This window comes from Ahaetulla prasina, chromosome 1 (assembly GCF_028640845.1).
Source record: "Ahaetulla prasina isolate Xishuangbanna chromosome 1, ASM2864084v1, whole genome shotgun sequence".
Lineage (NCBI taxonomy): Eukaryota > Metazoa > Chordata > Lepidosauria > Squamata > Colubridae > Ahaetulla > Ahaetulla prasina.
In genome coordinates, this window is record NC_080539.1 from 107,959,913 (window position 1) to 107,980,832 (window position 20,920).

At 37.8% G+C, this 20,920-nt stretch overlaps 1 protein-coding gene across 1 annotated transcript; it reads left to right on the top strand.

Annotated features, from left to right (window-relative positions):
* The first annotated feature begins 1,888 nt into the window (after positions 1-1,888).
* On the top strand, positions 1,889-18,451 carry LOC131193556 (vesicular inhibitory amino acid transporter-like). The gene is made up of 2 exons (XM_058173887.1): positions 1,889-2,173; positions 17,306-18,451. Exons 1-2 carry the CDS (start codon positions 1,889-1,891, stop codon positions 18,449-18,451), a joined length of 1,431 nt encoding a protein of 476 aa, XP_058029870.1.
* The last annotated feature ends 2,469 nt before the right edge of the window (positions 18,452-20,920 follow it).

The window sequence follows — 20,920 nt, forward strand, 5'->3', positions numbered from 1 at the left end:
AGATTTAAAATGATTTAAGACTACTAGGCTGAAAAACTAAACTGTCACAGAAGCAAAAGTTTCACAGTTGTTCTTTTTATGTTTGATTGATTACACATTAAAATGGCATTCTTTGTCAGCAACTTGCAGTGTATTATAGTGCTGTTTTTTTAATAAACAGTTGAAACAGCAAAATGCTTTTTAAAAAAATAATAATCACCAACACTAACAGGGCAAGCTAGTAGAATATAGAATGAAAGCAAACCTTACTCTTACCAGTACTGAAAATGTTGCTTAGTTTGCATGGTGAAAACAACCAACCTCAGAGAGCATCAAGGACCCCTGTTAAAAATATTTCTGGAATATGTTGATATAGACTATGTTGGTATCACCCCAATTCAGAATGGGAAATAACAGTTCAACTCTGAATATTTCTCCTTCCTCACTCACCTCAGAGATTTCTTAAAATATATTACTCTTTATAAATCTTGGTCTGTTCCTGAGGGAAAGAAGATGTGTAAGAATTACCTGTTGAAAACAAAACATGGCAAGCTGTCTAAATAAGAAAAATGTTGCCCAGTTCCTTTTAAGAAGAGTTTTCCTCAACATATCCTGGCCAATGTAAAAAAAAATTCCTCCATTATTTTCTCATGAGCAATTGAATTGTGACCATAACAGAGGCCAAATAATGCCCATTTGATGGCTGTCAAATTACTTTTGAATATGTACTAAAACGTTTCTTCTTTCTTTATACTTTAATGTCATATACAAATATTGTGTGAATACATTGAAAGTTGTTTTATACCCCTTCATAAACACTGTAGGATGGGCTATACAATGTATAGTTAGAATGGACAAGCCATAATTGCTTGATTGCATGTGGCTTAACTTAAATTTTGGGCCCATAAGTGATGAAATTCCATTGTTAATGGCAATTTTGAGGAGTCCATTTTTTTTTTTACTTCTGGGATATTTTAAGTTCTTCCCAAACAAATAATCAAGTTTTTCCTCTTTTGACTTCTGTGCTTACATCTACCAACTTACCAAACCTAGTAAATGAATCAAACGTAAAAACCAAAACAAAACAAAAACCAAAGAACCCCACATTTCATCTCTATTTTCTACATAAAATCATTGCCTTATCAGTGGTAGCTAAACAGTCCTGAGAATCTAGAACATTTAAACTGGAAGTATATACATTTGGTCCATCCCTTATCTATCAGGGTAAAGTCACACTTCAGAGCCATTTTAAAATTAAGCCAAGTTCAAAGTGGAAATTTCTCACATTCGGATAAAAAAAATCCCTACCTAAAGTTTCACTTTCTGAAGCTAGCTTTTAACAAGTGATTTATTTTTACAAGTTTTTGTGCAAGGTGATTGAAATTTAGTGGTTGTTTTCCAAGCCAACAAACAAACAAACAAACAAATAAGTCAGGGTGAGTGAGAACCTGCTCTATTAGGATACAGTCAAATATTTTTATAGTCCTTTTTCTAGTATCTGTCTCTTTTTTTTTTGTACACATTATTACAATTACTTTATGGAGGAATAGTTCTTGGCAATGAATCCTTGCATAAATACCTAGCCGTATTTTCTGCCAGCTACTTGTAACTGACTGACTGACAATTGACTGACTCAATGACCATAACTGAGAGGAATTCAATTGGACATCTTGGTTTTTCAGGAGTCTCACTCTCTCGGATTGAGAACAGCACACTGAGGATGATTGCAAACAGTCTTGTTAGAGCAGCCTTTGGCACTGCCACTAATGAAGAATTCAGTAGCATCCTCTTTATTTCAGTACATCTTCCAGAAATTCTAATAAGACAGCACTACTGGAAAATTAATTTCAACAAGAATAGTATAATTACTACAGCCATCTGGTATACCAGGGTAGCTTAAACAAAGCAAATGTTTTCATCTCTTTCAAATCACTTTAAGAGCACAAAATCTCTCTTTTTCAACATGATGAGTTGGAATGGTTGCCTCTCTACTGATGAAGAAAATGTGAATTTTGCCAGACAGGATGGACTGAATAGGATTCATGATGAAGACGACGAAGTGGTAGACCTCTCTTTGGAGCTTGGTGCACAGGTGCAAGACCAAAGAAGTGAATCCCAAGTGTGTACACAAAATGTTCAAAGTACACTGATCACTACTTGGGAAGCTGGTTGGAATGTAACTAATGCTATTCAGGTAACTTGGTGCTTGATAATCGATTGTGTTCATCTCTTCATCCTTTTCTTAAACCGTTTTCATTTTGTTGCCTTTTGAACATTTTCCATTTTCCATTCAAAGGACAAAACAATAGATAAAAGAAAATAAAAAGGAAAAGCATAAAAATGCTGATTAAATTGTGGTTCTAGGGCTTTTATAGACTATATTGATTTGCATGCATCTTGTCTCTTTTTTTCCTCCAAGTCTTTCCTCCTTTATTTTTTCTTCCCAATTTTTGAAAATTAGTTTACTAAATTACTAAATTACTTTAGGATAGGATCATCTCATCTATGCTTTTTTTACTCAGTTATGTTTTTTATATATAGTAATCTTTCTGCCTAAGCAACTAGAATTATAATGAGCTAAAAGCAAACATAGTCATATTTAGCCAAAACCCATTGAAATCATTTTGACATAAATTAATCAAAACTGACTTAATTTCGGTGGGTCTACTTAAGTATGACTTATATCTAGAATCACCCCAAGGAGGTTAATGATTCGCAAACTCCTTGATGGATGGAGGCTAAATTCCAATCAAAATTTTATTGATCTCTACTACAGCTACATGCATCAAATGTTGGACCACATTATTCGGATTACTTTTATTAATGGGATTCAGACTGAAGTACACCCAATTGTTTTTGGCTTGATTTGTTTCACTACAACAATTGTAGCAGCACTGAATTAAGAACTGCATCAAAAGGGATACCTGCTTTTAATAAATATGCACAGTTGCCTACCTTATTTAATTGTGTTAGAAACTAAAGAAGTATGTATCTGTAATACTGCCACAGCAACTGTAGATGACTGAAAGAGGAAAAACATTAGGTTTTCCACAGTGGTGCGATTCAAGTAATTTAACAACCGGTTCTCTGCCCTAATGATTTCTTCCAACAACCAGTTCACCAAACTGCTCAGGAAGTTAACAACCGGTTCTCCCGAAGTGGTGCGAACTGGCTGAATCCCACCACTGGTTTTGCATGTAACCATGGTCTGCCTCCATGAGGTCAATGATTCAGTCTGCCTCACCATAGCAAAAGTCCAGCAGTGACACTTTCCATTTTGACAAAACGTTTTAGCCTTTTAACCAAATAGCCTTAAATAGTGGCTTTGCCAGTGGGCTTCTCTACATGGTTTGCTATCCAGCAAGTAAAGCAACTGTTCTGTTAACAAGAAGCAGGAACCACTTGACTTCATACTCCCAGTCTCCAACCGAGTGAAGTATTAGGTAGAACTTAAATATGGTTGAATAGGGTATTTATAAGAGAGTTTAAATGAAAAAGTAAATATAAAAATACTTTGGTACTTCTTTGTGCCATTCCATTTTCTGCCCTTAAAGGCAAATGCTAACTTTCAAATTTTGATATTTTACTAAAGTTGGGGGAGAAAATTGATTGTTTATAATTTATTTATCGCAATGCTATTTCTTCCACCCAATCTGAAGATTCTATTTGGTTTAAAGAACGCCCGGGGGGGGGGGGCATTATTTTGTTTGCAGAAATGTCTAATTGTATTTTTAAAAACCTGCTTTATATAGATTTGATATAGCATGCAGGAAGCATTTCATCAATAGCTTAAAATGCAGTTTCAGTCTGTCAGAATATAGTGGTAAACAAAAACCAGTTAAAAGTAATTACATAAACATTGACAGAAGATATTAGATACCTTGTTTTGTCTAATGACTTTGGAAATACAATATACCAACATTGCAGCAGATGTTAATTAAAAGACAGTTTTAACTATGAGAGGTGTTTTAATTGTTTTGGTAATAAAATACTAATATGCCAATAATAATCAATGGTGTTAATAATTAGTAAATAGCCAATCAGTTAAAATAGCAATGTCAGAAGAACATATGTTGGAATTCTATGTACATTTGCTTGAAGTATCATTCTCATGATTCAGTAAAACTCCTTTGTAAGCAAATGTACAATTATGAATGATGAAAACTGAAAGGACCTTTCAGAGAATCATTTTAGAGAGATTTCATAATGCCTCTCTGAAGTCTGAAATAAGTTAGTCCTACATTTGTTGTGAACGACGGCAAGTCAGATTTTTCAGATGACTTGATTGAAGGATTTATTTCCCCTTGATGCTTCCCTTTGAGCCATAAAAACCATGTAAGTTTACAACTGATTCCTAATATGCTTATATTATTGTGAAATCTTTGTTCTGTTACTCCTGCTGTTCTTTTCTTATTTCATCCAAACATTTCATGATGCTCTTGTTGTATAGTTTATATGAGTTTATATTTCTCAATGTTTCTGTTTGAGATGCCCTACATTCAGTCATCACTAGAAACATCTCAGGGAAAGATATGACAGTGGAAATTCAAGACTACAGGGTGCTTTCAGATTCTATCACGCTACGAATAATTTCTCTAGAAGGGCAATAGGCTTCAATTTTGTACTGAGTTTAGAAACAATTTGTTTTCTGACTGGGAAAAAAGTCAGTTCCAAATTGTGTCAATCACAATACACCCTACACTAATCACAATGGTTTTAAATGGGAGGATCTTTCAATCTATTTTAGATTTGTGAACCATGTTTGAGTAAGTCAGTACTAACTCATAACTAATAGATGCATCTTTGAAGATATTTTTCTTTGTTGGTGTTGTCCAAAGCTTAAACTGAGAAATAATAATAAACAAAGACCTCATAGAATCTTAGAAACATAGTTGCAGAGAACTATTTAGGCCACCAAATGTAAACTCCTAATCTGTGTAGGAATCCAAATTAAAGCATCTCCAATTTGACAGCTATCTCCAAATAACTATCAGATAGTTAAATCTTGGACACATCCAATAAATGGAAACTACTATTTATCTAGATAACACTATCAAAATGCTATTTCTGGTTGTTGTTATTTTTCCTACCACAGACCTATTGTCTCTCTTCCTGTGTTCTAAGGCCATTTGTGTCCTTCCCCCTGGAAACAAAAGATGTTGGCTTTCTTCTGTGTTTATATCTGTTTAGATATTTGAAGAGTGCTTTCATAAATTTCCCTTGTTTCTTCTAGGCTATGCATATCCCACTCCTTCAGTCTCTCTTTATAAGAACTAGGTGCTAGTCCACTTTTGTGGAGTTCTTCCGATTTGCCTGAATCCTTCTGAAAGGATGGTGCCCAAACTGGATGTACTATTTGAGATGGAGTGTCTAACCAATGCAGTATAAAGAAGAATTTTGACTTAAGAAGAGCAGCACATAATGGAACGTAATCTGGAGTCCCAGAAAAGAGGAACTGCTTCCCAGAGGGAAAGGAGGCAGGGAGCTTGAAAAGTCAGATAGGCAGGAAGTGGGCTAAGATGGCTTGATCTAGCAATTCACAGAGTATATCTATAATTAAGCAGTTGAGTTATTTCTGAGTACAGTACTTTCTTTATTATTGTTCACCTATAGACAGAATCTTGCCAGACTATAGTAAGATTCCAAACTACATTCCATTGCAGGACCCCAACAGTGTTTTTTTGTTTTTTTGTTTTTTATTTACATTTATATCTCGCCCTTCTCCGAAGACTCAGGACGGCTTACATTGTGTAAGGCAATAGTCTCATCCTATTTGTATATTTATATACAAAGTCAACTTATTGCCCCCCCCCCTGGGTCTGGGTCCTCATTTTACCTACCTTATAAAGGATGGAAGGCTGAGTCAACTTTGGGCCTGGTGGGACTCGAGCCTGCAGTAATTGCAAGCAGCTGTGTTTAATAACAGGCTGTCTTACAGCCTGAGCCACACCACGGCCCCATAACAGTGTGTATATGGGACACCTATCTACCTACAGAATGTGTAAACATTAGTTTGAATTCTGTTGCCTTTTATTGTAATAGAATTCAGCATTTCCTTGGTTTTTATTTATGGAATCCTGCCTTTTCCTTTAAAAGCAATGATAAGACGGGGTGATAAAAATAGAAAAACCCATATGAAATAATAATCAATTGGATCTTGGAGGGAAAAGGTCTTTGCAGACCTTAGAAGAATGATTAAAGCAATCAGGCTGCTCTTTACTGGTGGAAAGTGAGTGTTATAAATGAGAACGACACTGTTGTTTTGCCCTACCCTGAGGAAAGGGCAACAATCTTTTGCATGGCAATTAAGAGCTAGCGGTTCCAAGTTCTGTTTGAAGTCATGCAAGATAGCTAGCATAAAACCATCAAACGAGAAAAGTGCTATGCTCTGAGTTGTTTGGGAAATAAGAATGGGAAAGGCTCAGTCACTTCAGGGTCCATAAGGAATAGAAATGCATCCCTGTCATATTCTGTATTGAGTCTCGACCTTTATACCTACAAATCCCAACATTTCTTGAATGTTAATTGTTGCCTCCCGGATTTTAGCTCTAACTTGTTTCCAAAGCATCTTACTTTAATATTTAAAGTAACGTTAAACTATTTAAAGAATTAATCAACACCAGAGCAATGGGATAAATTAAAACAAATTAACCACTTGATTTAAGATCAACATTAAAAATAATGGAATTCTCTGAAGCCTACGGGAAACTGCCCAGCGTTGATCCATAGGGTAACTGTCCAAAGACAGCTCATTTGTAACTAGATGGAGGTGATTAAGGGGACTCAAATACTCCTCCTATTTATGAGTTTAGAATATCTCAACCCTCTTGTTCAGATGAATCAAGATTCCTACAGATTTTTCCCCTTATATCCGGAACTTTCATTCATAGTCATGCTAACATTTCTGTTGCGGACCAGCCTTTCTGATTTATTATAACTATTATTATTATTAATATTTGCTCCCAAATTTTGCTGGGAAAAGCAAGGATGGTAGCAAAAAACTCTTTATATTATATAATATATATATATAATAATATATATGCCCTATATCTTATATTCACTATCCTACATTCTCTTTACCATTTTCTTTCTCTCTCATCTGTCTGTCTGTCTATAACATTGATATGTGTAACTCCCTGTATTTTTTTAAAGTGTCATCTCAAAATAATATTCGTCATTTGTAAGAACTCAAATTGTTCAAATAGAATTCACTAAATTACATCTGTAAGGTGAAGTTTTTATTTAAGACAGAAGGAATTTTTCTAGCAGATTTTGCATATTTCACATCCAGAAAAGAGAAAAATACCATAAGCAAAGTTTACTAGGTGAAAAACAATAAGAAAAAAAAGCAAACCTTCACTACAGTATCATATTTGATTATTGTTTTTTATAAAACTCCTTTGGATCAGTTTTACTAACCCGACGAACAGAAGGATCTATGAGTGCTAAATAGGCCTAATTGTTTAAATTTCATTTTTTTAAAGTCAGCTGGCACCTTCTATACAAGGCACCTTGTAAATTGTTCCATGATACTCATAACATAAATTTAAGGATTAGCTTTTTTATCCCCTTCTTTCCAACTCAACAGAGTGTTGGAGAGAAATCCGTAAGGAGTGCAGGAGTCTGCTACAAGCAGGATTAGTCTCCAAAAACTGACTATAACAAAACCAAATTTGTGATGGCAGGAGGAACCAGCAAAAGCAAAATTTAACTCAAAAGTGCTTTGGATCCAATCAGAGGCTGTGAGAAAAACATTGCAGCAAGCAAAATCCCCAATGCATCCTTAAAGGTAAAGGTTTCCCCTACCCAGTTCTGTTCATCTCTAGGGCGAAGTGCTTATCTCCATTTCTTAGCTGAGGGGGCCTAGTGTTGTCTGAGGACATTTCCACGGTCATGTGGTCAGCATGACTATATGCTGAGGCACATGGAATTCTGTTGCCTTCCCATTGAAATGGTATCTATTTATCTGCCCACATTTACATACTTTCAAACTGCTAGATGGGCAGAAACAGGAGCTCTTCTCGTACAGCGCTTGGGTCTCAAACCTGGACTGTCACCTTTCCAACTGACAAGCTCAGCATCTTTAATCTCTGAGCCAGGGATCCCCAACCTCCAATAGTAGGTTCCTCTTACCTTCGCTACCAGTTTGGAACTGGGAGCGCGTCCGTGTGCTGGCTTCGTGTGTGTGGGACTTCTGCACATGCACAGAACCTTCTGTGCATGTGCAGAGTGTCCGTGATGACATCCGGGTGGGTGGGCAGAGCCTCCTGCCACTGCTACTACTGGTTCACCTGAAAAGGGGCGAACCAGTAGAAACCCACCACTGCCAACCTCCCTCCTTCCCTTCCTACCCCTCTCCCTCCCTCCCTTTCTTCCTTCATTTCTTCCTGTACCAGATCAGATTATGGACTGCTGGATTCTGTAAAAATGTTGATTCTTTTCCTGTCCTTACTGCCAAATGTTTATTAAAACCTTAGTACAACATGTAAAGTTTAAACTCAACAAATTACATTATTAGTGCAATGACACACTAACCCTAATTTCATGAGTGATTTAAAGAACATCTGGCTTCACACAACACACTAAGCTATACACATTGGTTTACAAACCTCAGCGGCTAAAAGGTTCTTGATGCTCTCTGAGCTTGATTGTTTTTTTTGCAGATGTTTCATTACCCAAGCTAGATAACATCATCAGTGCGAGCACCATTCCAACACTGGTAATGTTGCTTAGTTTGGGTAGAGAAATATCTGCAAGAAAACAACCAAGCTCAAATAACACCAAGGACCTCTCATTTCAATCCTAAACTACAAATATTCTTCTTTATTGGCTCAGTGGCTAAACCAAATTAAAATAGGTATATCTTCAGCTTCATGGTTTATTTTGACTTGGCTGAGCAGCTTTTATGTGAATGCAGATTTTTTTGTTGGTAAAAAGCATAAAGTGCAAATGCAATGTTTGAACCAACCGATGATCTGACTGCTTTTTACTTTTGTCAAAATTAATATATTTCAGCAAGTATAAAATGAACTAGATCCTTTTCTAAGCCTCTCATTTCTGTTGGTTCTTGCCTTTTATGTCAGCAGGTCTGTGGATTGCATTTCTTATATATGCTCGTGTGAGGGAATAAAAAAAAAAACCCTACCTATTTCATGCTTTTTCAAGCCACCTTTCCATGAAAGACATAATGATAAGGTTCTCACTCGTCACGTAGGGCCTGCCAGCAATCCTTTTAAGATGGTAAGAGGAAAGTCTGTACTATACACTACTGAAATATCTGCAACCCTGTTACCTGAGATGGATGCTGTAACTTTTAAAGCTTCCATTTCTTTCCACTTTATCTTTTGTGTAAGTAAATTGCTTTAATAAACTGCCTTAAAGAAGAGGGGGGAAAAAAAACTAAAACCATGCTTTAAGGAAAACAAATAAAAAAGCCGTAAACACCAGTTCTCGATGATTGACAGCCTAAGGCTAAAATTTTGCATAGCCGAAACTTTTTCTTTTCTTCAAGAAAATTCATTTTTGCTAAGATGTTAGTTTAAAAAAAACGTTAAGCCAAACAAGAGTAACTCCTGGTGTTTTCGAGGAGAGGTTCCAAGAAAAGTCTAATGACTTTAGGGTAGAAATCTTTATGCATAAACTGCACATAAATGGTATTTACAGCAGTCCTTTCTTTCACCATATATCTATGGTTTAATCTATCATGCATCGCTAAGCGCATAAAGGCGGCAATGGCGTGCATTTTCTTGGGGAAAAGTAAAGCACGATCCTTTCCTTGCTCAAATGAGCAAACAGAGCTATTCCAGAAAATCAAATGCCCTAAACACCGATTACACAGAGCCATGATGACAAATCACACCCTGTTTCTCAGAGTTAGTGAGCTGTAGAGAATCTTTCCCTTGGAGATAAATGGGGGGGAAAAACGAACCTTTCTTCCAATCACATGACTTGATATGAGAACAGCTGAAGAAGACCTACAATCTGAACTGATACTGTTTCTTGCCATTGTTTCATGATACTCAGAGGAAAATAATCTTGTTAAGGCTGTTTCATTGATGCTCCTTTCCTTGTTCGGGAGAAAAATTAAGCAAATGCCATCCTTACTGGCTAGGTTCAGGTCATATACTAAGTCACGTTGCTTAATTGTGGCTTGTAGAATAAGTCATGGTTGCCTGGGCTTAAATTGCAGGAGGCCATAATCCATGGTTCAGAAGTTGTAATGGCTGGGTTCACCCAATGCCCTAAACTAAAACTAAGTAAATCATAGGAGGCTGGGCAGAAAGGGTGAACCCTGTCATGCGTTTGCTCAAATTAATAGGCCTTAAAGCATCATCATGCTGTCAGTTTTAACCAGAATCCTGTTTATATCCTTTACCGAAGATAAAATTATGTGGATTAGATAGATAGATAGATAGATAGATAGATAGATAGATAGATAGATAGATAGATAGATAGATAGATAGATAGATAGATATGCTACAACTGATATCTGTCAGGAGAAACATATGCAAGAAATCTTCATTCTTTTGGTTTTTTAAAAATCTGAATATGTGCATTATAAAAATGAATAGTTAGATGTTAACAATTAGTACAGGGTCAAATTTTAAACCCCATTCTTCTTTCCCAAATGTTCCTTGCAATGTCTTTTTCCTGTTTCCAGGAATAGGATAGGAAAGTGTCTACAGAATGTGTATATTAAGAAAAATATACCTAAATATCCGGACTAGGTCTTACATCATTAAATACATGTAAACAATTTGATATATTTACATGACAATAGGAAAATATGTTAATTATCAGACCAGAACATTAATTGTGCCTCACCATCAAACATTGATTATTAAGATGGCAGAAGATGTTTTTGTAGATTTATCATGTCAGTAGTTCTGTATGTGGAAATCACGCTGCATCAATAATGTACACTAAGCCTGCTGAATTTTAAAGTACCAAACCGCTGACAGGGCTGGCCTTGTTTAGACATTCAGCTGATATCCAATATGTTCATGGATCAAGCTGGAAAGAGAACAGCCTGCATGTACTGGTTTTGGTCCATTCTCTTTTGATCCCTGGATGCACTCAGCTACATTATGAAAAGGAGGCTGTATCTGAGACTTATTGAATGCGGTTCCTTCACACAATATGGAACCCCATATGATTCTGGGGTTGCTATGGTTCTGGACTATTTGAAGATAAGTGCTCACATCATAGCCAATTTCAATACATTACCTTCTCCTCCTCCTCCTATTTAGAACTTCACTGAACAACACCAATTTTTACCTACTCGGAAGCATTCATCTAAATTCCTGAATGGATTTCAAGTGTTTGAGAAAAAAAAACATTCTTAAGGAAAATATCAGGTGTTATGTTGGAGGCAGAAATGTGACAGGATAACGTCTTGATACCATATTCTTTATTTTATTCTCTCTCTCTCCTCTTTCTATGTATTGCCCCCTTGTCCTCTGTCTTTTCTAGTTTACAGCCACTGTTCCTTTCCTCCGGGTATTTAAACTGGATCCCATTTTTGGAATGTTTAACCGGATGCTAATTTGCCCAGCTCAAGTCAGTTCACAATTTTGGAACCCATCCCAACCTGCAGCAGCTGGATGGTGTACAAAAGACAGAAGACAGAGAATCAAAACAAGAATAGAATAAGTCTCTAGGTGGCCACCAGAAGCAATCAGTCCTGGTTCAAAACACCGAGTAATAGTGTTGCTTTAACAACTTTCTGAAATGCCAGAAATGAAGAGCTGCTTGAATCTCTGGAGTCAAGGAATTCCCAAATAAAGGAACTGCAACAGAGAAGGTTTGCTAGCAGATTCCTGCCCCCCCTTCATATGGAAACTAATGGCAGGCAAGCCTGGACTCAAACCATCATCACTTGACAAAACAATAATATTTTGGCTTGTCCTTAAGCACAGCTAAAGTTTTAGCTCTACCTTCTGTCCTTCAGATTCAACTAAAGGAAGCATTCCTCTGTATTTCAGTTGTAAAATATAAGGTGTTTTTTTTAACATTTAGTTTCAGCAGGCATTGAATTAACATGCACAGGTGCCAGAGTTCAAAGCAATCAGATTGCAATTGCTCCCTAAGGCACCTTTTCCCCTCATAGATAAAACAACATTTGACAGTGATATTGTGTTTTCCTAGAAAATATGCCAGCAAAATGCATGATGCTGTGGAGGGAGGAAACACATAGAAAATTAACAGAATGTTCTTAGGCACAAGTTGGGACACCATAGAAACGTAAAGAAGCCTTTTCTCACCATTAAAATAAACAAAGAAGAGGGGGTCATTAATTTTCAACGTCAAATTTCTAATACAAGTGTCTACTGCAAATAAAAATCCTGTACAGTCAAGCAGCAACTACATCTTACTATTTTAAAGCTAAGATTTCTTAATAATGGAATAATACAATTCGAGCCAGATCCTAAAGATGAAACTGTACTACTTTGGCCACCTAATGAGAAGAAAGGATTCAGTGGAGAAGAGCCTAATGCTGGGAAAGATTGAGGGCAAAAGAAGAACAGGACGACAGAGAATGAGGTGGCTGGATGGAGTCACTGAAGCAGTAGGTGTGAGCTTAAATGGACTCCAGAGGATGGTAGAGGATAGGAAGGCCTGGAGAAACATTGTCCATGGGGTCGCAATGGGTCAGATACGACTTCTCAACTAACAACAAAACAACAAATGATTCGGGGCCAAAATTGAGTGTTAGAATCTTGGATTCCCTAAAACAGGGGTCTCCAACCTTAGTAACTTTAAAGTTTGTGGACTTCAACTCCCAGAGTTCCTCAGCCAGCTTTGCTGACTGAGGAACTCTGGGAGTTGAAGTCCACAAGCCTTAAAGTTACTAAGGTTGGAGACAGGGGTGAAATGCTCCCGGTTCGGACTGGATCACGTGATCCAGTAGTGATGGGAGCAGGTAGTTCGGAGAACCAGTGGCAAAAATCCCTGCCCCCCCCCCACTGCCCATGCCTCGCTGTTCCTCTTCTCTGTCCCTGAAGCGCTCGGTGGTGATATAGCTGCAAACGGCCTTAAATGACTGCCGCGGCACTTCAAAGGGCCGCACTACAGCTGATCAGTGCTGTAGGCAGCTAGTAGACCGGTCGGTGCCTCTATTTTTAAAGAAGGTAGACCGGTGCCTGCCAAAAAAAGGCACTTGGTAGACCGGTTCCTCAGTAAAACGCAATTGGTAGAACTGGGCCTCTATTTTTAAAGAAGGTAGACTGGTGCCTCAGTAAAACGCAATTAGTAGAATGGGGCCTCTATTTTTAAAGAAGGTAGACTGGTGCCTCAATAAAAGGCAATTGGTAGACCGGGGCCTCTATTTTTAAAGAAAGTAGACTGGTGCCTCTCAATAAAAGGCAATTGGTAGACCGGGGCCTCTATTTTTAAAGAAAGTAGACTGGTGCCTCAGTAAAAGGCAATTGGTAGACCAGGACCTCTATTTTTAAAGAAAGTAGACTGGTGCCTCTCAATAAAAGGCAATTGGTAGACCAGTGCCTCTCGGTAAAATGTAATTGGTAGACTGAAGCCTCTATTTTTAAAGAAGGTAGACCGGTGCCTCCCAAGTTTTGTATACTTTATTATTTTTATTATTTATTATTATTGACCATGCCCATTCAGTCACCTGACCACCAAGCCACACCTACCAATTAAGCCATGCCCACAGAACCGGTAGGGAAAATTTTTAGATTTCACCCCTGGTTGGAGACCCCTGCCCTAAAAGATGATTCCCTTTTAAACCTGGGCAGTTGTAATGCTTCAAATGAGACTCCAGCTTTATATCTATATACAAACACAAAGACAATAAATTTCTAAAAATATACAATAGTCTATCTAAAGAGACATTTATAATCCTTAGAATGTTTTGTCCTAACTTTTTTCACTTAAAATGACTTATAAAGGCCTTCTTATTTTAATGCATTTCTGTTCCAATTACTTGTTTAAGCATGTAGCCACAACAAGTTTGGATTGCCCAAACATATTGCTTCACTGTAATGGCTCCATAAAGCTGGGAGGTTAATGTGGGTTAATTTTGCACTTTCTGTGTTTGTAAAAGCAGTGGTAAATGCATTGTTACTTAGAACATTTGTTCCCAGTATTTTGCTAACTACTTTATTGATGAGAAATGTTAATAAATTTCTGAACTAGGTCCTACTTCATTTAATGCATGTAAACAACTTGGTAGAGATATACTTACATGACAACAGAAAACAATATATGTCAACGCAAGGGCCAAAAAGGCTATTAACTTGTACAGCACCGTCAAACAGATGTTTGGAAAGACAAAAATAGGGTAGAAGACAGAAAATATGGCAAGAAAATATATTTTACATGCATTTCATGTTAGTTCTGTATCTGGAATTCATGCTATATCAATATTGTGTACTAAACCTGCTGGATTGTAAAGAACTAAACCACTGACACGGCTTAAAAGTGTGATTCCCAGTATTTTATCTTACTGGTTTATTGAGGCTGCCAAAATAGCTGGTTGGCAACCATTCTTTCTATACTGATATGAAGATTCACCATGATGCTTGGATTTGATATGATTAAAAGGGAAAATATTTTAGAGAGTCACAACCAGAGCAGCTCCATTTAGGATGTTTAAGTTCAGTAGAAAGATTGCTCCAATCAATATAAGTAGGAGAAATTTAAAGAAGCGAAAAGTGCTAGGTTCATCAATCACTACTCCTCTTACCTCTCAATCATCCCAAAATATTTTATTAGTTCATACTATGATAATGGAGAACAGATTCTTCCTTCAGTTACATGCCTTGATTTTCAGTTGGTCCAGCAAAGTATTTTGAAAATTGTTGAGCAAAGGGAGAGGGTGGGACAGAGAGAATGTTCTAATGAAAGCAATCTATTCTACACTTCATCCGTTCCCGTGGAAGGAAAATAGAAAGAGGGTAAACCTACAGGAAAAGAGGGGATAGTTGGTTCCAGGGTTGGGCTGCTGGGGGTTCACAGGGTTTGGGAGAACCTCTAGTTAAGATTCTGTGCAGTTCGGAGAACCCCCAAATCCCATTTCTGGTTGGCCCTGTCCCACCCACCCCACCCCACCCCTCCCAGGAGTCCCCATATGGCCCATTTTGAATGCATGGTGCATGCAGGGGCTCAGGGAGGGTGAAAAATGGGCCTACTGAAAGTTTGGGAAGGCCGGAAACTGTTTTCACCCTCCCGGAGGCTCGAAGAAAGCCCCCAGAGCCTGAGGAAGGCAAAAATGTCACCTACACCGCCATGATGCAGGAGGCTGACTAGGCCATGCCTACCATGGCCATGCCCAACCAGCAACCAGGCAGCAAACTCCTTGCTAAAAATGTGTAGGTGTGGTCCTGCCTACAAGAAGTGCTGGGAGGTGGTAGCTCCCAACGCTGACTTTACAACGGACTGCTACTGTTACATACTCAATTTGTGCCAGGCCTCCAGCCTGAATAGACCCTAATTCTTTGGTTCCAGAGTGTGTTTGCTTCTGTGTTAGCAAGGCCTGGGGATTTGGACAATTGAGATACAACTTCTTACTGAAACAGATGTGCCAATACAAAGGTAAGGAAGAGTATGAATGAAACATTTCCCACCGTATTGTTAAAGCAGCTGCATCATTTGCACAGCTCACGTGGTGGTTCAAGGTCTGTTTGTCACTGTCATGGTATGTGTATGTGTACAAAATCACTTTCCAGGTACAGTTTGGAATATTTTTTGAAGCAAGTGTATAAACCTAGAAAAAGACAAAGCTATTTTGATAACACTGAGAGGATTTGATAGATGGTTCCACACATTATCAAGCAGCTCCATCAAATTAACCAGTGAAACAACTTGCCTCCAGAAGTTGTGAATAATTCAACACTGGAAGTATTTATGAAGAGATTGGAAAACCATTTGCCTGAAATGGTATAGGGTTTCCTGCCTGAGCAGGGGGTTGGACTAGAAGACCTCCAAGATCCCTTCCAACTCTATTCTGTTCTGTTCTGTTCTGTTCTATTTTATTCTGTTCTATTCACAAATGCTTTACATGGTCTCTATGGTAGATAGGTAATATAACTATATAAAAAGTCTGCCTATGGAACAGGCAATATCTAAATAAAGTAACAACTCTCCCTCTCAAAACCATAGCTGACTTAATATTCATTTCCTGGATAGAATCTTGCAAGCAAAAATGCAGCCAGAGGTGTTGCTCCTTGGGCACACAGAGTCACAGGACCAATCCCTGTTGTTTCTATTTTTAAAAAAGGTGATAGCAAATAATAGAAGAATAAATGTTCCTCACACTCTGAAGAGCTCTTGCTAACATTTCACAGTACTATCAGCCATTGTGGAAGTGATAGAAAGTCTGCTCTCCATCTGGTTATTTTGGCATAATTGTGGTTGGCTGAATTTTTTTAAAAAATGCATTCCTTGGGAAATGGTGTTAGTCTGTATTGCTGCCAAGAAAACTAAAATGGACATAATCTCCAGGACTCAATCTTGGTTCAAGGGAATCTTTATTTTTTGTAGGCAGTCTATTCTAGGAATTTGTACTGTGTTGCTAAACTGACAGGATTGTGGGATAAGATGAGGAGGTGAACAGAATATAAGCTAAAATCAGGATCTCAGTAGCAGCATTTTCTTTTCCTTAACTACGTATAATTAGGAGAAATATCATTTCTCTGCTCAGCACTGAGAAGAGAAGGTAACTTGTTTCTGGGGCTAAGCCAAAAGCAAAGGGGTTTTCCCCCCGCCTCCTAGCATAGACCCATGGGAATGTAGAAATACAAGGAAGCATTGAAAAAGAGTATTGCAAAGTTAGAAAAGAAAAGATTCATGAGAGGCTCCTCATGTTTATTTATTAGCATAGCTACTAAAAGTGTCATTTCCCAATTTGCATACAGTATGTGAAGACAGCTAAAGCGCTTTGATTTTATCATTATTGAACCGCTATTGAACATTAATATGCACCATGATTAAATAGCTGCTTCAGAGCCTTTCAGAATTATGACTGTAATCACAACCAGCATTTAATATTTAATAAGAGCTTGTCTCTGCTGTTCACCTCTATACAGCTTCCTAGGCTGTCTATGCTCCTGCCGGCAGTTGTGTTTGTTTGTATGTTCGTCTGTATGTGTTTGTGTGTACATCTCTTCTAACTTTGTACATTGTGAATATATGCATTTTGGGGGCAACCATTCTTTGGTGCTGCAGGTTAACGTAAGAGGAGACGTTCTGTGCAATTAGCCAAAAGTAGCCATTGTCAGCTGCAGGTTTGAATGGGTGATTTCTAAGCGACATCTTTCTTCAACAGGTTTTTGGTTTTTTTTTTGTCTTCTCTGTGTTTTGTCTCTAGGGGATTTTTGTTCTAGGCTTGCCATATGCTCTGCTCCACAGTGGATACAGTGGGCTGCTTCTTATTATCCTCGCTGCAATCTTCTGCTGCTACACCAGCAAAATTCTTATCGCTTGCCTCTACGAGGAAAACGAAGATGGGCAGCTTGTGAGAGTGAGAGGCACCTATGAAGACATTGCTAACGCTTGCTGCAGAAGTTTCTTCCCAAAACTCGGGGGCAGAGTGGTCAATGTGACCCAGATAACAGAGCTGATCATGACGTGCATTTTGTATTTAGTTATTAGTGGGAACTTGCTGTCCCATAGCTTTCTGGCGTTACCGATGACCGAGAAAACCTGGGTTATAATTGCGTTTATAGGTCTGCTGCCGTGCGTGTTTATCAAAACCTTGAAAGTTGTATCCAGACTCAGTCTGCTCTGCTCCTTGGCCCATTTCATCACCATATTTATAGTGATTGCTTACTGTTTGACCCAGAGGCACCGTTGGTCTTGGGCAAGGCTCAACCTGTCGGTTGAATTTGAAAGTTTTCTGATTTCAGTTGGCGTGATCATTTTTAGCTACACTTCACAAATTTTCCTTCCGACCCTTGAAGAAAGCATGCAAAATCCTAGAGAGTGTAGGTCTATGTTGAACTGGACCCATTTCTTGGCATGCGTATTCAAGATAATCTTTGCAATATCGGCATTGCTAACATGGGGAGAAGAAACAAAGGAGGTTATTACGGACAACCTTCCTTCCTCCTTACAGACTTCAGTGAACTTATGTCTCTTGGCCAAGGCACTCTTGTCCTACCCATTGCCCTTTTTTACAGTCACAAACATATTGCATGATCACCTATTACCTAGGGACAAAGTCAACTATGAATCATCCTGGCTTGCTGTACTTTTAAAAAGTGCCCTCCTCCTATTGACTCTTCTGATGGCTATGTTCATACCACACTTTGTCCTTCTTATGGGTCTAACTGGCAGTGTTACTGGTGCAGCTATGACCTTCCTCCTTCCTTCTTTTTTCCACTTAAAGCTGAAATGGGAAAAGCTGATGCCTTTTGAGAAATGTGCAGACATATCAGTATTTATCTTGGGTATCTTCTGTACCTTAGCTGGCCTCTTTTGCTCAATAAAAAGCTTATTGAAAGCTTTGGGATAAAATGGGGAAACCAAAGTACTTTAATATCTTGCAACCATGAACATTAGAATTTAAATCAAAACACAGGTCATTGTCACCTTATGACCATAATGGAACCCTACAATTCCTTTTATTATATGTTACATCTGTTTTGTCCTATTTTATTACCTTTTTTGCCACAGTTGTTAAGTGAATCATTGAAGTTCATAAGTTGGTAACCCCACTGTTAAGTGAATCTGGTTTCCCCATTGAGTTTGCTGTTCAGAAGGTCTCAACAGGGGATCACATGACCTTGGGACACAGCAATGGTCATAAATGTGAACCAGTTGCCAAGCATCTGAATTTTGAACCCATGATTATGGGGAAGCTACAAAGGTTGTGACTGAAAAAATGGTCAAGTCACTTTTTTTCAGTGCCATTATAACTTTGAGCGGTCACTAAATGAACTGTTGTAAGTCAAGGGCTATCTGTAAAGGATTGCATGGGGTTGGATCTAGTCGCTGTGCTTCAGCCCCATTGAAACCAATCCAACAAGATAGCACTAGTTAAATCAGGGGTCTCCAACCTTGGCAACTTTAAGACTTGTGGACTTCAACTCCCAGAGTTCCTCAGCCAGCAAAGCTTCAGTACGGTTCCTGAGTTAAACAGTTCCATTAGGTTCAACAGATGAAGGCAAAGGAGTTGAACCTTTGATCTGAGTTAAAGGCAGCTGTCCTTGGCCTTGGCCTACCCTGCTGAAAGACACGCTCCAAAAACAGGATGGGACCAAAAACAAGGGTGTTGCCATAACAAAAATTAGTTTTGATTTAGTTGTAATTCAGTTAAATCCATTACTATGACCATCCTTTTATTTAATCAATTTCTCCTTCTGTCTTGTTACCATTTAAAGTTCAGCAGCCCTGGAGCCCCTGTGCATATGAGGTACTGCTGAACTATAAAGCATGTAAGCCTGCCCACTTCTACCAGATCTAATCCGTGATTTCCACATTTGCATGCAAATATTCCTGATTGTGACATTTATATTTAAAGTAAATGTGATTTTTTTCATAGATGTTTTACAAGAGCCACAGCAGATTTTGGACAAGTAAAAATGAGACAATTGTAGCTTCTTTTATATTTCAAAGTTAAAATGTTGGAGTTGGTATCTCTTCTAGTAATTCAGGAGAAAAATGTAGGAATACCTTAGCCAGACTTGGCGAGATAATATATCAGCAAATAAATAAATATCCTATTGCTTGTTTTTATCATGACCCTTGCCTTCTAGTATGAGGAACATAAAGTGAAACTTGATGTAACTGATTAACAAAGGATATTTTTATGAATTTGTTTTTACCAAGTAAAAGTTGTCTTGCTGGGAAGAGAATGATTTGTACTGAAGAAGCAATGATACATGGTGTGTAGGGATCTTCATTTAGTGCTCCTCCAAACCAAATTCAGTCTGCGAGATACAATCTTGTATTTTAAAAAGCAGCACAGGGGTGCAGATTGGACCAGAGAAATAGCAGACAGCAAGTATTAAGGACACCCATTGCAATTTTCCCTTCATAAAAAAAGCTATGCGTATTTGTACATTGACTAGCTACTAAGAGCCAAATGGTGCCGTGTTATTCCTCTTATAATGAAATCCTAACCACATCTCTGGAAGACAAATGTCTTTGCAGGTTTCCCTACTTATGATTTGTTACATAGTGTTGTCTCGCTGCATAACAGAGCCAATGTTTCAATAAAACTGCAGACTAAAAGCAGAGGTTTCTGTCTAGCTAGACAAAAAAAAAACTGTTGGCTTTCAAAAAAACAACAACAACCTGATAATATCCTGAACAGTTTTGTTTGTCAAGTAAAGTAACGTACTGTCAAAATCAGCATGCAAACCAACATGAAATTATACTTTTCGACATTTGTATTTTTTGTATTTATTTATACTGCAGGATTTATTAATTTTGTCTGAGCAAATGAATCTGTTATGAGAAATAAAATTAAAAAGGCTGCTTCTCATTTGTCCATAATGTCATTAAAATGTAAACAGGAATTATCTTATAGTAATAGAAATGGAAACGTTATGGCCCATTCAGCCATAGTGGGATTGGGTTGATTTTAAATTAGTGGAATGTGTGAGTCCAGCAACTCTAGTTTGTAAACCACTATTTATCTTTCATGTATTGTATAAATGAACTAATTATGGTTTAGTCAACAAATCATCCTTTAAAACCTGGCTTAACCATTGTATAAAACCAGCCATTTTCAGAGTTCATACTTAAGTCTATGTTAGGATCATCTTTATCCTAGTTTTGTTGAACAAGACAGTGAGGATTGGTTCAACCATAATGTTAACCTGTAATAGGCAGGTTTACATATCATGATAAGCCCAAACCAAGTAGAGTAAAACACTTATGGTATAACATTGTGTGCAGGCTAGTCATATTGACCAAGTTACTTGAATATTATTTCATTAAACTCCCATGTTGAAAATGCACCAGCCATTAATGTCGA